At 47.6% G+C, this 14,855-nt stretch overlaps 1 protein-coding gene across 1 annotated transcript in view; it reads right to left on the reverse strand.

Moving 5' to 3' along the window:
- LOC104515179 (membrane-associated phosphatidylinositol transfer protein 2-like) overlaps positions 1 to 13,719 on the reverse strand; it is a gene marked incomplete at its 5' end in the record, with an annotated part of 27,077 nt that extends 13,358 nt beyond the window's left edge. The window contains 8 exons of the mRNA XM_010159061.1: positions 2,566 to 2,715; positions 5,414 to 5,584; positions 5,982 to 6,157; positions 10,800 to 11,011; positions 11,386 to 11,505; positions 12,483 to 12,672; positions 13,154 to 13,398; positions 13,687 to 13,719. Of these exons, the coding sequence (XP_010157363.1) occupies positions 2,566 to 2,715; positions 5,414 to 5,584; positions 5,982 to 6,157; positions 10,800 to 11,011; positions 11,386 to 11,505; positions 12,483 to 12,672; positions 13,154 to 13,398; positions 13,687 to 13,719 (1,297 nt within the window). The remainder of the gene's footprint in view (positions 1 to 2,565; positions 2,716 to 5,413; positions 5,585 to 5,981; positions 6,158 to 10,799; positions 11,012 to 11,385; positions 11,506 to 12,482; positions 12,673 to 13,153; positions 13,399 to 13,686) is intronic.
- Positions 13,720 to 14,855: the final 1,136 nt, after the last annotated feature.

Genomic DNA, 14,855 nt, shown 5'->3' on the forward strand with positions numbered 1-14,855 from the left:
GCTGGGCCAAATGTGGTGCTGCCTGGGCTGATCACGGCTCCAGCTCCATTAACATGTCTTCACATAGCTCTGCTGGAATTTTATCTCCGTTTTTGAGAACACAGAAAGTGGAAAGAGAATAAAGGAAGAAACAGTGGTATTTTGGGCTTGTGCTTTTAGTCACCTTCGCTTTTCTGGGGCTTGACTGGGGAATTTTGAATACAGTGAGTTTGAAGCAAAAAAACCCCAACCTAAAAGCCCTCCCAACACCATCCCACTAGTGTCACCAGAGGAGTCATTCACACTCTTATAAAAGCCTCAACTGCTTTAGCCTGACTGAACTGCTGAGTTCAGCATCGCCCACGCTGGTGGCAGGAGCTCGCTTGGCAGGGAATGAAGTGCCGTCTGACAGAGGCACTCGGTCCCATGCTCCAGCCCCCTCGGGTTGCTCCCACGTTTCTCCCTTTTCCCAAGCTACACACCCTGAAAAAGGACAGTTTCTAAGAAAAGCCAGGGCCAGGAAAAGGCAGGGCAGGAAGCGTAGAGAGCAAACCTGCTTTATGCATTACTGCCCCTCCAGCCAAGCTTCCTCACTCCAAAGCTGCAGCGATGAAACCCTGGGACCTGAGCCTCAGAAAAAACACCCCAATAACCTATTTCCTAAACTCCGTGTATTCTTTGCACCAAATCCCCTGTGCAGCACCACTCTTGCAATTTTGAAACTAAGGGGCTTTCTTGGGGAGCGACGTGACCAGGGTGGGATGTCGCAGATGCCGCCATGCTGGCACAGACTGACCCCAGCACCCGCCCCTGCTCCTAAAGGGCCACGTCTTCTGGCATCCCAGGCCAAAACGCAGGTCCTGACAATCCCAGGGAGGCTTTTCAGGCAAGCACTCTGAGCCCAGGTGAAGTCGGATGGCTGGACCGGCACCAGCAAGACTTGCATCAAGACCAGCTACTTGTTCGCGCCAGTGCGATGAGGTGAGGTTTAACTGCACTGCCAGAAGAGGTGACACAAGAAGCAAAAGCAGAAATGGTTCTTTAATACTCATTTCAGTGCTGTGCCTTTTAGTTTATGGACTCGTTTGTCAATGTTCTTACTAATTGTTTCCCACTAAGTGAACGGCGCTGGGCCATCCTCCTAATGTACTGCTGGCACCGAGTTAAGTCCTTGGGGTATCTGAACGGCAGGTTTCAGTACATGCTCTTTGCAGGCTGAGCTGTGGCACTGAAGCGGGAAACAATGAACGCAATCAAAAATACGTAAAGTCCAATAAAAATAAAAAAAGAATAGAAAAAGGAAAGCCAGCCAGCTGCTCAGCACAGGTCAGTGCTGGGCACCCTGCAGTTGCTACTCTGACATCAAGAGCGACACAGATTTGTTATCCGTAAGTTTTCACGATGCTGGAAGTTTCCCACAGGCCAGTGGCTGAACTGCGATTCAGCACTTGGCTACAGTCGGGCCAAGCACTGCTTGGCCACTCTGTGGTCTTGAAACACAGGGTAAAGAGCAGAGAAGCTTCCAAAAGCTCTGTCCTGACAGCAGGAAGTATGGGATGAGAGCTAAAGGGTGTTTCATCAGGGACCTCCGAAGTGATTAATTAATAGTGCCAGATCCTTTCCCTCTGCTTTGCTACAGAACATGACAGCACAGGCAACATGGCAACTGCACAACTGAAAATCAACACCTTCAAAAGACAAAGGGAGAGACTGTCTGGAACGGAAGCAACGTTGCCATCCTGTATGACCACATAACACCGGACTGCTCGGGAACAGCAAGGGTCAGCTTGTTAAAGACGACAAAGCAGCAGAACCGAGCGCTCAATGCAAAACACTGAAAAAAGGGCTGAGAACGGGCAAGTAAGACACGGGAAAGAGAAAACTTAAAGCAAAGTCAAGTCTCGTTAAAATCGCAGACGTAGCACCAGCCACGACAAGAATAAATGAGGCCATGCAGCATTTATGATGGAAAATAAGGCAAAACAAAAGCACTGAATTTTGCTTTTAAGGCAGAAGTCAAGAAATTAATTTTAAAAAGCCGACACGTATAGCCAACTTGGGGTCTGAAAGCCTCAGTCGCTGTGTTCAGCAGAGCCACCAGCAGTGTTCAAACATGACATAATCCAATGGACAAAATCTGGCCTGACACGGACATTAGTCAGACTCCTGGCCACGGTGCAGTGTGGCTGACTGCAGCGGAGACACACACTGCGCACAACCAACCCATTCCATCCCCAGGGAACCCCACGCACGGCATACGCCGCACGAGCTGGGCCACCCAGGGACTGTCTGTTTGTGCCAAAGCCTCTTTCCAGCAGCAGGGCCACCACAAATGGAAAAAAATAAGTACGTGGCAGCAGTCTCCCCATCTAGCCTCAACACCAGAATGGGACATAGTTTGTAATCCCAATTCCTTCTTTTCATGGTGGGTCTCCCAGACCCAAGCACAATACCAAGCGGTTATTTCACGTGGCACAGCCTGAGACACAGCCTGAAGATTTCAACTCCCGGGGGCAACAGTATGATCTCCAAAAATCACCCCAAGAACCCAACACCATAGACAATACAAAAGTGTAGATTACACACACTCAGCAAAACCAGCACTTTTATTGGAAACATCTTGCCAATTCAGTACGGGAACGGGGATACTTGTTTCCATGAAGCTGTCCTGGTGCTGGAGAGCACCCAGAGGGCTACTTTCCATGAGGAGGATGGGATTGTTCTGGATTGTCTCAACTAGAAGCAGATGGGAATAAAAAAAAAACAAAACAAACAAAAAAACCCAAACCAGAAGGACAAAGAACAACAGACATGCAGCCACAAAGTGTTAACGTACAAACAGTTACAACCCAGCACTTCAACTATGAGTCTCCAATGAGAGGACAACCTTCAAATAGAGTAAAAGAAACAAAACGTGTGACTTTCCAAATAGACTCACATCAGAGAGATTAGCTGGTAGCAGAGGAGAGCACAACGATGGCATTTCAACAACAAAAGAAAAGGGAGTCCTCTTAACCAGCTTCTCCAATGAGCCAAATCCATAAATACCCAGCAGATCCAGAGAAATCTTTTTTACTACGTGGAAAAAAAAAGGTATGCTCTAAGGGGAGATGGACTTGGAATCAGACTCACAGCCTACACAGTGCAAAGCACAGCAGTAAGCAAGGATGTGAATTTGATTTCACTCTGCAAGTTGGTTGTAATGAAACAGGGACTCAAAATTCAGTACAGATGGGAAAATGAATTACAAAAAAAAAAGGTCTAAGAGGCTTTTGGACTCAGAGACTATAAAAAGCTAGCTATCTGCATGAGGAAATATGCACAAGCAGTCTTACAGAAGGTTTGGTACATAACTAATTATAATTGAGCACCTGAACTTTACGTGATCACCAAATCATATAGCTTAATTATAGCAGCAATTAACTTTTCTGGAGCGCCCTACGGTGAACACGAACTTCAGCAGCAGCTTTGCAAATCAGGAGTAAACCAGTCCTTCTGGGTAATGCGTAAATCACAACACTGCAATTTTGACTCTAATGGAAAGGAATAGCCTGTTACTTTATGATAAGCAAATGAAGAGGCTTTGCCTTACATGAGAAGAGAATTTAAAGCTGCTTTTTTTGGTCAGTTTTATTCATCACAGCAGAGCAGCATCTCTTAAATAACAAGGCTCAAACCTGGAGAGGGTTTTGAAATCACTCTACCCTTCTCATAGTTGAGCCAATTGCTGTTTAACTCTGCTCCACTACATCGCAAGTGTCTCTAAACACAGCCAACTCAACTCGGCAAACTAAGATCCCTCCTGCTGCACAGAACGACAACCAGAGCGCAGGTTGCTCACAGCCAACAGGGCTTTCACCTCTGGCTTCAGGGAGAACAGGGGATTTAAAATGTACTTTTAGAGCAAGAAGGTTAAGATGTTTAGGATTTTGGGGTTTTTTTAAGAAGCCACTTGCAGCTGATACCTAGAATACACCCAGAAAGCAAACTGCTTTTCAAGTTGTTACAGATTCCCCAAGCTGTTGTAACTGGACTGGGTACAAATGTAATTGTGGGTGGATCCATTTTTAAAAAGTGTTGCAGCAAGATCTTTGCTAAATTCGACAAGTGAGTGGGACCTGCAGAAAGTATTTTATTCGCTTCATTAAACACGGGGTTTAGTTTATGCCCACTTAACAAATCAGACCCCAGATTCAGGAATTCCAATATAATCTTTACAGATTCTGATATACGGGAGACCACTGCTTCGGATTTTCGATTTTCTATTTAGAAATGATGCAGAGTATCACCAGAATTATTCAGCTCTAGATACGTATTCCTCTTCGTTTAGTCCTGCATGATTCAAGTATTTTAAAAAATGGAAAGTTACCAGAGCTTTGGGTAAAAAACCAACCACCAAATCCCATTCTTTCTAGCTGGTGGCTTGGATATTCTACTCTGGTTTGCCAGCATGATTTCTTGGGTGCTCTAAGTCCAGTTTTATAGTAGTGACTCTCAGTTGCAATGCTGACTTTAAGTAGCCATCAACTAACAGCCTCTAACACGGGAAAAATTACAGTGGAATTGTTCTTCCTTGCCCAAAGCCCTGACCCTGCAGAGAACCAAAGCTTTAGGTGAAGGAGAAAGGTCAAATTTAGTTCTGCATGGTGGCGAGCTTCCCTGAGAGAGCTCCTTGCAACAAAAGCCTGCGCTGAAATGGCAACAGACCATGAGAGTCTAGGCACAGAAGTGAGGATGGTAGGAAATACAGTTTATTTTATTAAATCAACTGCAAGAGCACTGATGTAATGGGAGCTGAGGCAGGGCATGGTCAGGACACAGTTGTTTCAAATGCAACCCAGTAAGACAAAAGGGCATGCACACAGGCGTTTTAGACTCTGTTACTGCTGCAATTGGGGCAGAGCAAGTGAAGAGGCCACTGATGGCTGAGGAGTCCTAAATATTCTAGGAAGACAGTGTCTCATTAGCAAGGTGGCAAGGGCGAGGCACTGTCGCCAGCCCACCAGTCTGCAGTAGCCTGTCCCAGGAAAAAGCACAGGTTGCAACCAAGTAAATCACCTCGTTATCGCACTGTTGACTCGGCTCCTTCCAGTCTTCACTGGCCCTCCAAACATCAGAGGCCTAAACTCATCCCAGTTAATCACGTTTCATTCAGTCCCAACCACAAGCACCAGCCTGGGTGTAAAACAGGGACCGTCACAGAGAAGTCAGCACGTCACAACTCAGCAGCTGATGGCCTTGTGTGACAAATAAAAGGCATATGGGTCACAAGGCACTGATTTTGTTGGAAGAAAACTACTTTTCAGGTAAATGGGGCATAAAGCTAGCGTTATAGAGCCAATTCTCTTTCTTGTCATTCCCAATTGCTTTGATAATTTCACATGTAGTGTGGATATAACCCTTCAGACAGCTAATATGGATCAAAGGCACTTACCCAGAACAGCAGAATTGCCATCACCCAGCGGGAACCTCTGGTAACGGGGAATATTAAAGGGGGGCAAAAGGTAGAACTTCCTCTCCAGAAGAGGCTCGAGGCGTGAAGCAGATGGGTCTGCAGGGTGGAACAGGTTATAGACCTGCTGACAAGCTGGTCTGAGCTGAAAGACTAAAAAGATGGAGAAAAAAAAAGCCCTCAAGTATCAAAAGGTTATTTGTTAGATTATTGTAAATATTTGTATGTAAAAAGGACAACTGTTGCATTAAAAAAAAGTGTTGAAGATTTATCATCTCCCTCATCTTCCAATTTAGTCAACTGAAACAATTTATCACACTATTTACAGACTCAAAAATTGCCTGGTATTTTTAATGTTTGAAAGTACACTGCAGATAAACGGTATGATCAGTACTGGCCAGAGCACAGAGTGATCTGCCTCCTTACGGTGCAACAAGTCTCACACCAAATGCTGGGGCTTTGCCAGTTGGTCTCATCGGACCACTGGATGTGCAGCAGGAGGTGCTTACACCACCCTCCACGCAAGCTCAGCAGTTACTTCAGGACTTACCGTCAAGAGCTGGAATGACAGTTTTTCGCAGCGCAAGAACCAGACCCAAGGGAGAACCAAAGAGGAAGAAGTCAGTGATCTCAAAGTCAAACTTTCCAATATTTCCTCCATCCAACATAGTAGAGCTACTAGATCGCCTGGATCCTGGGTCATTTCTCAGCACACTAGAATGTAAACTGGGACAAGAACAGAAAACACCGTAAAAATTTTATTCACACTGGGTTTTTTGGTAACTGGAGGCCAGATAAGTGACTGACAGTGAATGTAATTGCCGTCTCTTTAGGGAAGGAACTGTGCCAATCAACCCCCCATGCCTCAGTACTGTAGTTTTACCAGCCAGTGCAACGTCCCCCCGAACAACCACCGTTGGCATAATACGGACTGCACAAATCCAACCTTCAAGTGGGTTCACTTACACACTCCTATCTCCTCAAAATGTTTTCTCTTTGAGGAGTCAAATCTTGGTTGATGCTAGTAGGATAGTCGTTTACAAGACAAGTAACCAGCAAGCCAAAATTACTAGAGCATCAGGGAAAGAAGCAGGTTTACAGCGACTCACTCCATTACACACATTACTGCTACGCTTTCTGGTTGTCAACGTTTGAGTTCCTTCCATCACCTTACTCTCAAACGTTGCGGAAAGCTGCGCTTACCCATTTCTTCCTCGTGGAAGTAGTTGGACAAATGTTACAGGATTGAAAAAGCAAAAAGAAAATGGGAGAGGAGAGAGAAAAAGAAAGATCAAAATCTGCAAGAGGGTTTCTAATATCCTTGTGCACCAAGTCTGCACCACGGCTTCTGTCTGGGAAGGGGAATTTGGGATCATTAATTCAGTAGCTATATGGGAAATTGTATTTATGGTGCACCCAGGGCTATCCCACTTCTCTTTAGCCCACGAGGCCACATCGGTCAAGTTATTACCAAACTACTTCTCAACCCTGGCCCAACAACTCCAGGTAACAGTACTTAAAAAGAATAATGATACAAAGCAGGTCTAGCTTCTCCCCTCTTTCAGAGGTCAAACCTCTTTGTACTGAACCTGTGTGCAGTGCGGGCTGGGCAACACACAGGTCTAACACTGATATTTAAAGTCCTTGGACACTGAGGAAGAAACAACAGGAACTCTTAGATGAAAATGCCAGGAATCCACCCCCCGTTAGGAAGAGGTGCTCCTCTGCAGTCCAGATCTGGGATTAGACAGCGATGACAGATGTGTAACCCTAATAACCTGGTTCACAAAAGTCTTTCTGAGATTCTTCTGTTACCACCCAAAAGGAGTAAGCTGCAGTTTCTTTTGCTCTCCAGGTTGTCCAGATGCGGATGGCAGCCTTGCTGGGTTGTCATTAACGATCAGAAGCAGAGAGCTGAAGACAGAACCAGCCGTGACTTAACAGGGTGTTTGCCAGCACTTAAAAAAGCATCTCACCAGGTTCTATAAAATATGCAGGATAAATGGATACCACAACAGTGAGGTTGGATAAAAGGTTTACTGGCCTAGAATCAGGGATGATGCAAATGCAAGAGTCTCTTGCCAACTCTGCGGCCCCAAGTCAAAACCCCAGGTGGTCACCAGCACTTGCTGCGTCTCCTTATGCAACAGCACTTGATCATCAAGGCCACTTCTGAAGGCAGCATGCTGGCTGCCTGGCCAGGCGGAGATGTCCCAGCACTGCTGTGCTCATGGAAATAGGGCGGCTCGCTCCCCACCATCTGCAGCAGCGGAGCGGCTGCTCACACGCACCCCTCCTCTGGGACAGCCGTTCAATAAATGGGCAGCTGCAAATACTCACACACCGGAGAAGAAAAACGGGTTTCACTTGGACTTTGACAGCTCTCCTGCTGACCACCACTCCCAAAGGATGCCAAAAAGCCTTCTTTTCGTGTCGCACTGCCATGTACTCCTTAAAGGCGCACGCGTGCGCACGCGCAGGACTATCCTGGTTACCAGCCGCAGGGAAATAACAAGCATACGGATCACGGGAAGTCAAAACAGTGATGTTAAAAGCGAGAGGAACAGGAGGTTACCGCAGTGACAGCTAAAACGAGCACGTTCCCATTTCTGTGATGTGAACAGCTTCCCTGAGATCCCGCTGCCGAGACGTGCAACGCCGAAACACGTTTCGAAACAAGCCACCTTCCGTGAAGCTACAATTGTTTTAGCTGACAAGACTGCGACGCGGAAGGCATACACAGTTATTCAGAACACGTTTGCCGAAGACAGGGTGACGGCAACGTGATTCAAAGGAAGGCACGGCAGGAAAGAGACTTTCTTGGTAACAGATGTGTTACGGCAGGACAGGTGCAAGGGGTTTTTGTGTGTATTCTACCCGTCTTCCCACAGCGTCCCTTCCTGGGGAACGGAAGAGAACAAGAGCACTCATCCCGCTAAGCCATTTGGACAGCCTCTCTCCTTTCACTGGGAACTTGATAGTCTTTTTAGCAATCAAAAGAAATGAGAGCCAAGGGGAACTCTGAATCCGTCATGCTCCAAGCAACCTACAGCGCCCTGTTCTCTCTTTAAAAAGCAGCAGATGTACTGTGTGCATTAATTAAACAAGAGCTTATGGATTTCAGAAGCAAATCAACTAATTTACAATAATACAAGTACAGCACAGCCAGAAATAATGTAGTTGTGCAGAAGGACTGAATTTAAAAATAAATGTGTGATTGTAATCTCCAGATGCTGCTCTGGCTTGCTGGGCATTATCCCAGAGAAGCGGGTAGGTCTGATAGATGAATAAAAATGAGTGTCTTGGGCACAAGCTGAAATCTGCAATAGGTGTGGGGAGAAAGGCCCCCATGTGCCAGGCTGCCTGTCTGCTGAGCGACTAGGAAAGCTTGGCTCTGTCCTTCCCATCTCCTGCACGAAGCCACGTCACATCAGGGCTTGGTTTTCGTACGGGAAAATCATTACTTGGTGGCAGAGAGGCCGAAGGGGCATTCTGCTGATGGCTGCGCACCTCAGCAATGACGGCCCTAAGCACAAGGTCCAGGGATGGGTCTGGGTGTGACGCCCTGCTGTCATGCAGGAGGGGAAGGTGAATCACTGCACTCGAGCCCTCCCTGTGCCAGGGAGCAGAGGGATGTGGAGAGAGCTCATAAAGCAGCTTCACACTACTCCTTTCCCTGCTGTTTAGCTGTGGAAAGAGACTAATTTTTGAGTCAAAGTCTAAAGGTGGATTTAAAAAATACAAAACCCTAAAAGAAGTAAAGATGCACCAACATATCTGCACCCTCTGACAGCCCTTGCCAGGGACCCCCAAGCACTTCACGTTGGAACAGGGCACGCTGCTTGGAAGACAGAGCAGGGAGAACCAGAACAAAGCGATTTGTAACGACAAACTGTGCAACCCCTTATCCACGTCAGGCCCAGAGCTTATTCTGGACTAGATGGAAAGCTGCAAGATGCCAGCCCACTTTCCTTAGCTCAGTCCCTGCCCCCGAGGTCAAGAACAAGGAGGAGAAAGGGCACATTTCTGCATGACTTGTATTTTCTCCTGTAATACAGGCGGCTGTTTTGATAAGGTACGACCAAGAGGCCGATTGCCTTTTATTATCCTGCTGGAAACAGCCGAGCAGCTTATTGTGGTTTTTGGAAATGCAGCTGTCTCTCTGAATACAGTATCTCTGCGTGCCAGCGACACTCCCTTTGATACCTTCTCTCACCTATGAATCTTTTACAAAAGGGCCTCTGACACGGCAGGACAACACGACTCCCTGTGCGGAGGCAACAGCAAAGGAGGGGCAGAAGCACAGGATGAGCCCTCAGCTCGGCACAGGGCAGAAGGACCAGCCTTGGGCAGAGCTGCAATGCAGAGAGTGGGGTTTGCTGGGGGGGGACACACATTGCTCCCTAGTGCCTGGGACGTGGGGAAAGAGGGATTAAGTGGATGTTGAGGTAGGGAAGGGTCTCAGCTGTCCAGTTCCACAGGCTGAAGATTATTCAGTCAGAAAAAGCCTCTGGACTTGCAGAAGTAATCCCTGAGCAATCAGTGGCAACAGAGAGACTGCCGTGAAAACTTCATTGGCTATGCGAACGGACACCTTTCTGAGTGTCCATCTGAAGGAGTTTAGGAGTGTGAAACTGGGGGCTTCGATGGTGAGTAACAAATCTGAAACATGAGCTTGGTGCAATGAAGCAGCCCTGGCAAGGGACAGAAAACAATCTCCCCATACAGGGGCCTTGGGTTCATTTCCCAAATAGCCACACAGGAAGAACAATCCCTGTGTGCAGTTGAAGATCGTGCCACAAACCAGCCAGCCAGCTAGGGTTCAGGATGTCTCATCCCGAGCACCCTGACACCACGGCAGCAGAAACCTGCTCCTGCGGCAGGACAGGGCACCACAACTCAACCTCACGCTTGATCCAGGCCGAAACAAAAGGACACTCAGCTCACGCCCACCCTTCCCAAGAACAGGCCAGTCAACCCAAAATCAGGTTTCAGCGACACTTTGAAATGAATGCAACACTGGATTCCCAATTCTGCTTCACCGTCTTCCCTCACACATTTGCTTTATGACCTCCATCTCGCTCTCCTTTGGGGCAGAGCACAAAGCAGTTACCTGGCTGCCTCGGCTGTCGACAGGATGAAGGGTTTCTTGCCACCACGATACAGACGCAGCAGAGCGGCTGACTCTCTCACTGACACTCAGCTTTTTTTTTTTTTGCATATAACTGAAGTCTACACTCCTCTAATCTAAATTAAACACTTTCCTCCACCTTGCTTATCACAGGATGAAAAAGCAACGTTCAAGTTTCACAGACGCACCATATCTCAGCTCTAGAACATTCCTGGTTCTGTTCCTTCCAAATCTTACCTTGAAAGAAAGGCCTGATGCTGCTTTATCGTGTCCAGTTCATAGGTTGATGAATCACTCCTTTTTCGTGGCAGCTGCTTCTTTGGATCTTCTCCGTTGCTACGGGGAATATCAATGTTGCTCCTGCTGAGGTGTCTGCTGGCTTCCAGATTAGAGCCACTGGAACAATAGCTGTTGTTCACGGTTATTCCAGGAGACAGGAGGTCGGTATCCTGGGATTTGAAATATATGGATTTATCACTCTGACAGCTGAATCAGGAACACACCCACGTTATAACCTTCTCCTTCTATCCTCCTTTCCCCAGCTATCCCAGATCCAGTTGAGGGCAATATGTACCTCAGACCAAACCACTTCCTAAGGGTGTGGGTGAAGCAGGGGTGGGTGATGCTTCGCACCAGAAGGTGAAGCATCCTTGCTGAGAGCAAATGCACCCAAACTGAGACACACATGCACCTTAAGACACGTTTACCATTCATAAGAAAGAGTCAGTGCTGTTTCATGAAAAGATCCTTCCTAAAAACAGGGGCCATGGAGGTGCTGTGGCCAATAGACCTATTCCCAGTAGACACTGGGAGCCAGCATTACCTGGACACTCACAACGCTTCCTCGCCGACTGCTGTTCTGGCTCTCGGACACAGTCTGGTTGCTGTAGCACAAGGCATCAAATCCTAGAATTCCTCCAACACAGTCCCCTACCAAGCAGACCTGAAAAAGGCAACAGAAGCAGGGGGGCAGGAAAAGAAGCCCCTTGACTTCAGTTCAGAAATTACAAAAGGAGCGCTAGACTGTACCTAGGAAAGCTGCAGTGTGAGGATGTCCAGTTCGTCCCTCAGTCAGTGAACATCCACTCACACCCTGCAGACTGTCGTTATCTAACACAGCTCGTGTTCTGGCTGCCGACCGGGGCAGAGCACTGACTACGGCGCTAACTCCAGCCTCAGAAAACCGAGCTTGACTCCCTCCCTGCCAGCTGCACGTGCTACTTGAGGCCAACTTCCCTGTGCTTCTGCCCCGTTTGTACCCCGAGAAGGTAATCTGTCCTCCAAGGGTTCTGACAGGCACGCTAAAGCACGAGACCCCTGGGTAGGAGAGGGCTGCACGGGGCCCTGGCACAGCCCTGCCTGGGGAGCAGCTCAGGGTGGGTAAATGACGCTTCGGCAGTGCCGTGGGACAGCTAGTCCAATAGCCCAAACCTCCCGGGGCCAGCGAGTCACTGGTCATGGAGGTGTGAGGCTCAGGCATGGTGTTTTATGGGGTGCAGCAGCCACACAGCCTGAAAAAAGAAACCCACTTCTGCAACAACCCCAGTGGGAGCTGCTGAAGGTCCTTTAAAGATGGGAAGGCTTAAACAGCAACGGCAGCAGAGATCCTGTTTAGTAACAAAGGTAGCACTCCTGATTTGGAAAGATGTGTCATGCTGAAAATTGATTAACTTCACAGCTTTGTAGCTTCATTTCTGAACACAAGCTCAGACTTTGCTATGAATCCCAGAGGTTCAAGACTGAGCATAAGCAATAATCTCTCTCTCTCCACAAGAAATGGAAGCACAATACTTTCTTATTGCAGCTCAGCACTGTCATGTTTCCATCCCTCCTGAGAGATTAATGGAAAAGAGAGCTTTAGAAGGAAATTGCTTCACTCAGTCTTCCTTTCTTTGTGGCTATAAACAGCGGCTGGCTCACCTGCCCGTTGAAAGACAAGCCCTCCTGGGACCTGATGAACTCGCTGTAGGCCTGGTTGGCTCTGACGATGACCGCAGCTACTGCTTCTTGGTACTGTGGGGATGATGTTGCTAGCAGAGGGAGTGCAGCAAGGGGAATGTGATCCTGGCTGTTGGACAGGCAGCCTTCGTCATAACTGTATGGGCTGAGGCTGGATAGGGCAAGAGACTTTGGAATTATTCAGCCTAACGTGCAGAGTGGGGAAAACCATCTGCAGACAGTACAGTCAGTATTGTGGTTCATTAAAAAAAAAAAGCCTCGAGATATAAAAGCCATTTATTCCACTGTGAATGGGTGAGAGCTTAATAAATCTTCACTCCCATCAAACGTAAATCTTCAAGGACAACATACTTACATTGATAGAACAACCTTCAGACAAGGAATTAAAGCCTCAGTGTTTATTGGATTAATTAGAATAAATCAATCTCAGAACTCTTGCTGCATGATTGCTGTATTCACTGCAGCTAAGTATGAAATCGAGATTGAATGCCTCGCTAGTATATTAATGAGAGCATTCTCAAAGCGTGGTCAGAGCTTTCAATACCACACGCAGAACGTTTCAGGGACGCAAGAAAAGAAACAAGAGTGAAATTTTATAGGTTTCTCTCCGTGACACAGTAACATCCTCTTACCTGGAGACCAGTGAAAACGCTTCAGAGCAGATGGCTGGGCACGGGACTAGCCTGATGGCAATGTGCCCGAGAGCAGCTGGGTAGTGCACCCTCATCACCGTGTCAAACACCGTCGTGATGGTGTTGACGTCCCCTTGCTTAGAGCTCTGGTCACCACTTCCTGAGTCCAGGATGTTCCCTCCGTGGAGTACCAAGAGGAGGACATGGATTTTACTTGGCTGCATTAATGGCTGCACCGATTCATCCTAGGTGGGAATGAAAGAGAGCAGAGTAGAAAGGCTTAGTCTGCAAAGATGTTTCATTTGGTCCAAGTGCATTTTATGCAAATTTTATCATCTTTTCCTCCCCAAGCTCACGCGTGGTGCATACAATAAATGCACTGTCCACATCAAGTCCAGTCAGGGATGAGGCAAGCAACAACCTGTGAATTGAGGCATTTCCAGCAGAAACAGGCCTGCATCTAGAAGGCTGAGGTCAGCTTGGGCCATCCACACACAAAGATAATTGCAGTGTAAGAAAGACCACAGAAGGACAAGGAGGACGGAGACTTTCTGAACAGAGACTGACAGAGTTCAGCTTGACTCGCTTCACAAAGCTCCCTGAGAATGGAATGCTTGCTCTCAAAGAGGTGGAGAGGAGTAAAGAACGCTGGGGAGAGGAGACACTTAAAGAGTGCAGGCGCACACACAAGAGGCTAAACTGATCCTGAGTAAGAGCAGGCTGAAAACCAGGTTTCTAAGCACAGGTTTTAGAATAACATCTGCAGGTTTGTGGGTGAGAAACTAAACTGTCTTCAAGAAGGAATGTGCTTAATGTATGGAAATGGGCATTAGATACACCTGGGTGCAACAGTGGAGAACTGACTACTCCTTCCAGGGCCCTTATCCTACACGTGCGTGCACAAAGGCACACATAGCCTCAGTGTAACTGACTGTCCTAAGAAGGAAGGCTGAAGGGGAAAGGAAAAAAGGGCATAAAATTGTAACCAGGTGGAACACAGCAGCAGCAAAGACATTTCTTGTGTGCGTCAGGGTGGGAAAATAAAGAAACAAGGGATGGGTGTGGGTTTCTGCTGGAGTGCTGAGCTCAGCTGCGGCAGTTGACAGTAACACACGTTCAGCAGAATTAACAAGCAGGTCAGCGAGTGGCGAGTTCCAGGGGAAAGAAACTGTAGGAAGAGATCAGACGTTGCTTCTGTTTGCCTATGCCAGAAGTTATAAATAAGACTCCAGATTTGCTTATGCTGCTGCAAAAGGGGAACTGAAAAGAAAAAGACGTCAAGACCCTGTGACCCAAGGGCTGGCCAACATCTGGCTGGAGACGGCAGCATGAGCACAGTAAGGGTTTTATCGTGGCTGCCCGGGTCGTTTACTTATTACGTGGAATCAGTCCCTTGCCTGAAGAGACAGGCTGTGGTTTGGGGAAGGAGGGAACTGTATCTGAACTCCATCAAGTGCCCTGCGGGAGCGGCTGTAAGCCCAATCCCGATGCCCCAGAGCACCCACTTGTACTGGTCACATATTGTAACACAACTGTTGTTAATATCTCTTTGCTACGGACTCAACACCCCCCACCCCAACACCTCTGAGGTATGTGAAAGCAGATACTCGTCTTTCCTCCTGTGCCCTCTCCCTCCTGCTACCAGAGACAACATTTGGGAACATCCTGGGCATCTCCCCGCCGAGGCAGAGCAATAGCTATT

The sequence above is a fragment of the Eurypyga helias genome, unplaced genomic scaffold (assembly GCF_000690775.1).
Source record: "Eurypyga helias isolate BGI_N326 unplaced genomic scaffold, ASM69077v1 scaffold41399, whole genome shotgun sequence".
Lineage (NCBI taxonomy): Eukaryota > Metazoa > Chordata > Aves > Eurypygiformes > Eurypygidae > Eurypyga > Eurypyga helias.